Source organism: Pecten maximus, chromosome 15 (assembly GCF_902652985.1).
Source record: "Pecten maximus chromosome 15, xPecMax1.1, whole genome shotgun sequence".
Lineage (NCBI taxonomy): Eukaryota > Metazoa > Mollusca > Bivalvia > Pectinida > Pectinidae > Pecten > Pecten maximus.
Window position 1 is genome coordinate 10,796,231 of NC_047029.1, and position 6,060 is coordinate 10,802,290.

General features: G+C 34.1%; 1 protein-coding gene across 1 annotated transcript; it reads right to left on the reverse strand.

The window, feature by feature from the left end:
- Nucleotides 1-2,837: 2,837 nt before the first annotated feature.
- On the reverse strand, nt 2,838-4,738 carry LOC117344014 (signal recognition particle 54 kDa protein homolog). Its single transcript, XM_033906609.1, has 2 exons — nt 4,605-4,738; nt 2,838-3,423 (listed from the first exon to the last, which is right to left on the reverse strand). The coding sequence occupies exons 1-2, from the start codon at nt 4,654-4,656 to the stop codon at nt 2,933-2,935; spliced, it is 543 nt and encodes a 180-aa protein (XP_033762500.1). The 5' UTR covers nt 4,657-4,738; the 3' UTR covers nt 2,838-2,932.
- Between the last annotated feature and the right edge of the window lie 1,322 nt (nt 4,739-6,060).

Genomic DNA, 6,060 nt, shown 5'->3' on the forward strand with positions numbered 1-6,060 from the left:
AATAATATTACAGTCATGAAAACAAATAAAAGGGATAGATTTGTTTGTAATTACAACAGAAAGAAAATTAGATTAAAATAAGGCAGATAAATGCTGAATGCACAAATTAAACACGGCCTAATGCACATATCAAGCTAACATGCATATATAAGTATGATATCGCTAATCCCTAATTGTCTAAATGATAACGATAATTAATAATAGCGATTGATAAGCAATAAAAAAAGGTCCATTAAGAGATATAATTGACAAGATTGATAACAAGTAAAGAAATGTCAGTAAGTACGGTTTACAAGAAAAATACCAAAAGCCTAACTAGAGACAGGAACAAAATGTAGGAATCGCGACAATGGTGCTAAAATAACAAAATGACAAAAAAAGCAGACTAAAATGAATACACACGAAAATAATAAGCTCTCAATAGCTAATTTGTAAATTCAAGGCAGCCATTGTTTTGTTTCCTCTTAGCCGTTCTCATGCATTTTGCATTTAGTTAGGTAAAGTATTTGATATTATTCATGAAGGGGATAAAACATTAGATTCTTGAAACATCCTTGGCCATTAACATACACCTTACTTGCAAAGAAACCATTTTAAAGGTGGAGAGTTCTCACTTACCACAAAGATAAAAAAAAAATTATTTGTTCTTAATTTTTTCAAATGAAGAGGAATTGCAATGTTTCATGATAATTGTCAAAGTATAAGTATTGCCCAGATATATGTTATCCGCTGTGATGTGTTGGTAAGGTGGCTGCCGTTGACGTTTTCTGCACAATCCGCCAGTCCGTAGGACAACAAGTTTCTCTGCCACCAGGTTGTCAGTGAGACAGTGAAATGCCCGAGGCAGATCCTTAATGTTACGGCTACAAGCGTGTGCTTTTGTTTATAATAATGTTTGGTCATCTGCGCCATTCGTCAGTCTTCCGAAAAAGACTTTTCGAGTAGATACCGAGTTGATTCGAACTTGAATGCATGCAGAAAAGTCTTGAAAATAAGTTTTATCTTTCATTTATGTGTTAGCCAGTTTATAAAGTGTACTACTATTCAACCATATTTCTATATGTTTAGGTGGTGAGTTCAGAAAACTACTTTACAAAATGCATTGCATTTCTTCATTTTCGTCGAACTATATTCCAATTTATCTTCGAATTAGTTTGCTTTGAAAATGGTACCTTATAATACAGAGAAGAGAATATAGTACTGTTTTTTTCCTGGTGCCGCTTTCTGTACCGTTAAATATAGCATGAACGTTAGCACCTGTTGTCATTTTTGCTCTAAATAGCTGTTCCCCTAAACAATTATTTACTGTTCGGTCTGTTGCCAACTTATTAGTTAATGTGTCGTTGTCAACTTCTGAAAAGGCTTACCTTATTAATAAACTGTTAATGTAAATACTTGTAGTTGATTATCACTTTTCTTTGTTCCAGTGTCATCTGTATCACTTCACGTAATGAAATTCACTTACTACAGATTTTCTAATTGAAGTTTCATGTGCTCTTTCCTCTATTTAGAATATTGCTGAAACTGCTATGCTGAGAAGCTGCCAGTGTGTGTTTATATCCAACCCTGGCACCACTCTATTCTGATCAATGTTTAATTGCCTAATTAACTGGTTTACTTTGTGTTTTAATTAGTTGTAAAGATACCTGATGTATCACTGTTATGAAAAAAATATTATCTAAACAACTGATAAAATACATTGATGGTCGACAATAGCGCACTAAAAACCGGTTATATCATATTGATGTGGATGTTATTGGATGTTCCGGCTAATATTTAGATAACTGTTGCAGTATATGTGGCTAATGTTTCAGCTAACTTGTTGATACAGTGTATAGCTGTGGAGGCCCGACAGTATTCCCTTACACCTCAACCAGTTTCTATAACTAACATTCTGTCATTGGTAGATCAGTCTCAAAATATTGGTTTCAAATTACAAACGTTTTAGTTAGATATAGTCTCGAGTGATCTTATAATTTTATGTCAAATATATATATTCTATCCTCATGTAAACAGTATCATTTTTCATTTATCATATATATGTGTACATATAATGCAAATCCTATGAAATAAACATCTTATTGATTAAGAATGTATAAAATTTATTTGAATATGGAAGATATTACATAATTGAAATGTTATCCCGGATAATACTACAAACTTTAACGAGCATTACAATGTAAATTCTTAATCCACTATGTCATTACAAATGACGAACCCTTACATGTATTTCATTTCTTTTGTTATGGCTTTGTATTGTATTTCAATTTCAGTTTATAATCAGTAAAGAGATGTCAATATCACTGACTTATATATTCTTTGATATTTTTTCTGCGACATATAGTCTTTAGGTAGTCTGTCATTCCTCTGAACCGTCCTTTCATCCATTGATCGGTACACTATCCTTGTATATACAATTACCTCATATGAAGATAGATAAACGTTGTTTATGAATGTATGTATGGAGATGTAGTATGTGCATCTTTCGGACATGGCAACAATCGTGGTAAAATGATTAGTCGATTTTCAATCTCAGTTTAAATATTCCTTCAACAACCATTTTACCAGCTTTTTATGTCACTTGACTTATTGAACGCAAAATATGTCTGCATATTACAATTGCAATCGTTCTATAGGTTAAACATATCTATCAGGTTATTTTTTTTTTTTTTACTAACACCGTTTTTTTATCATTATTATTCATTTCAACTCCGTAAATGGTTTAAACATAGGGGGGTGCAAACGTTTGTCTAGATTTTAACATGTTAAAATACCTACCAATAAAGTATGAACAAATATTCAGAATTTGTAGCTGAAAAAGTACACATAAAACACAATTGTTATTTTCTGTTATTTATTCTCACAACAATAAACAGAGTTGGTTTACAATATTTACAACAAAATAATTTAATAATTTAGACACCTAAATGATTTAACCGGATGTTGGTGTTCTTGCTGCAGCACCTCCTACTCTGTTTCCTCCGGCTGCTGGCCTGCCCATGGCTCTTCCTCCAGGTCCCATCATCCTTCCCATACCTCCCATCATACCGGCAAGACCTCCCATTCCGCCCATTCCTGGCATCATCATTGTCATCATTGGGTTCATCTCTCCGCTGGCAGCAGCAAGAAGCATGGGGTTAAGGCCACCCATCATACCGGGCATGCCCATCATACCACCCATTCCTCCCATGCCTGCCATACCAGCCATACCGGCCATACCTGCCATACCTCCAGACTCCATCATGTCGAACATTGCTGCTTGCATGAGCATGTTGCTTAGGTTGTTTCCGCCTCCGGATGCATTTCCACTTCCGGATGAAGAACTGCTTGAACCCTGGTTTTGGTTTTGGTTCTGCATCATACTCATAACGAATAAGGGATTGCTCATCATCTGCTCCATCGCATTAGCCATTTGACAGTGAGCTGTAAACAAAAACAACGAATTTAGTTTATATTTTCCTTTTAAATAGTTCAAAATATCATTAATATTGTCACGTGTATGAAAAGGCGTTCAAAATCCAAAATTTAATCTCTTCATCTAAAATCACCGCTAGCCATGTTATTTGTAGACTTTTGTCAATGATATTTTACCTAAATATATTATCCTACTTCATAATAAACACACTAGCTTTGTGTCACTCTGAGATTTGTCTAAAGTCTTTATCTTATATAGTCATTGTCGAAAAGAAACGAAACCAGTGATACAATATCATGAATAGTCATTAATTATGTACTGTATATAGTATTGTTTTATCACATATGTTTTCGATATTTCAAATTACTACCCATTGTGAGTTTCAAATCAAAGATAATATCAACACAACGAAATATATAACTACAAAGTATTGGGAGATTTTAACAGATATGTATTTATTTATATATACATGTATATGTATATAAAATACAACACAGTACAAATACGATATGAATTTCAAATCTTAACCTTCGGATAAACATTATACAATCATACTTTGTGCTAATGATTAGATATATAACATAGCAACACAAATGACAAAGGAAGACAATTTTATGACTCGTGCCCAGGCCGGGACTCGAACTAACGATCTACAACACCTAATCGCCTAGCCAGAAATACCAGCAGATAATATTAACCGAATGACTAGTGATGGATTATGAAACTGGAACAACCGCTACCTTACGGGTAGTACCAAGGTATATAAGTTATCTCCCTTTGATACTCCACTGTTCAATAAGCTTAGAGTTAAACCAATAAAAAATTACACCAGCGACAATTAACGTAAAATAGATAATTTGTGAATAAGGAATATAATCAAATTACATTTGTTCATCAACATGCTATCAATGAGGTTCATTTCTGTTTCAAAAATACTACAAGAAAAACTGCTCAGTATTGTTACTCAAACTATCATAGAATTCTACTTCTCATAACTGTGATATCTGTCCATATACTCATAATGAGAAATAGTGAAATAAAACGAAAAATAGCTCCTAGCATTCTTAAAAAATGATTTTCGCTAACGTTATTCACGAACTTCAATTTTGCAAACCATATTCAATACAAAGAATATTCAATACAATCCATATTCAATACAAAGATACCGATAAAGAAAAGTATCTCTTACCTGTTTGTAAAGTGAGTCCCAGAAGGACAAGAACAATAGCCTGCGTCCACATTTCGGAGTTTTAACGAGGGGAGAATCAGGTGGTCGGTGAGCTAGTACAGACAGGTAACAGCTGACCACTTTGTCTTTGTTCATTCGTTTTATAGTCGCCGAAACCATGGAAAGGTCAGAGGTCATTATCACTTCTTCAAGGTATTATATATGGCATTGTCTGTCAGACTGACTGAGGGCAGAGGAGCGGTTTAAGTAGCAGAATAACCTGTCATGTCAAACAACATTTCTACAGACATGAAATGTCATTGTGCGAGATGCGGTCATCCCTGATGTCCAGCGGCATTATTATCCGAGTATAGCAGTTCCCTTCACGTAAGGGATTAATTACGGTTGTCATGGTAGACTGCAGGTGCAGCCCAATTAGTCGTATTATCCTTCACCATTTCTCACGACTTGACACAGGAGTGACCTGTCGTGTACAACCCTAATCACCTCGGTACCAAATCTGCCATATAATCCTGTGTTTTACGTTTGTGTCCAACACACTTTTTATTGTTTATGAGGTCCATCAAGTGACAAACAGAAAAAATAGGATTTGATGGCTTAACATATTAGAATACTAAATTTTCAAAATAATTGTCCTGATTTTTATGACGATCTTTCAAATGATCTTATCTCAAACACAAAGCATTTCGGCTGTTGACTTGGAATTGTAAACAATGTATTTTCACTTTTCACTATTATTAGAAAAAATTCTTCAGTTTGTAAGGCTATCTGGCTTTTAAAAGACATTTATGAACTACATTGTATTTGCATTTGGTAAATATATTTTCGAATTGAATAAGCTAAGAACAGCTTGAATATGTTTTGATTTCATAAAATTGTATAATGTATATTGTATGTAATAAGAGATTCATTCTTTATACATTATTTTGCATTGTATTTCTATTGTAATTTTAATATGTTACAATGATGGGCCAATGACCCAAAGTTATGAATAAAATTTGAAACTCGACTTATCCTTTGCTCGAACATATCCATTTGAAATGAAAAGTATCAGTCTGATAACGGCTTCTGGCGGGCAGGGGCTTAAATACCCAACATCCATTTGATTAACATGAAAGGCAATGCACCATTGATAGATACAGCTCTATATATAATCTTTTAAAAAAGAAGAATATTGTATTTGTGTTTATGCAAGTTTTCCTGTTCAGATTTTTTCGTGTCAGTAATGATAGTTAGATATCGTTATCTTTTTTCGTCTTTTTTAACAAGTTCTTCCTACAGTGCCTCACTTTTGGCCTTTAGTTGAGCGTTCGCCCATGTGAGGAAGGCTTTGGGTTCTATTCCCTGGCCGAGACATACAATTGTACCAGGGTCTTTAAAAATGGTAGTTGCTTCTGATGTATAACCCTCAGTATTTTGGGAGTGGGATGACTGGTTCGCCCATTGTCAGTATAAT

Coding starts and splice junctions, on each gene's coding strand:
- LOC117344014 (XM_033906609.1), bottom strand. CDS start 4,656: ATGTGGACGCAGGCTATTGTTCTTGTCCTTCTGGGACTCACTTTACAA. Junction 3,424..4,604: donor GGGACTCACTTTACAAACAG/GTAAGAGATACT, acceptor TTTTGTTTACAG/CTCACTGTCAAATGGCTAAT.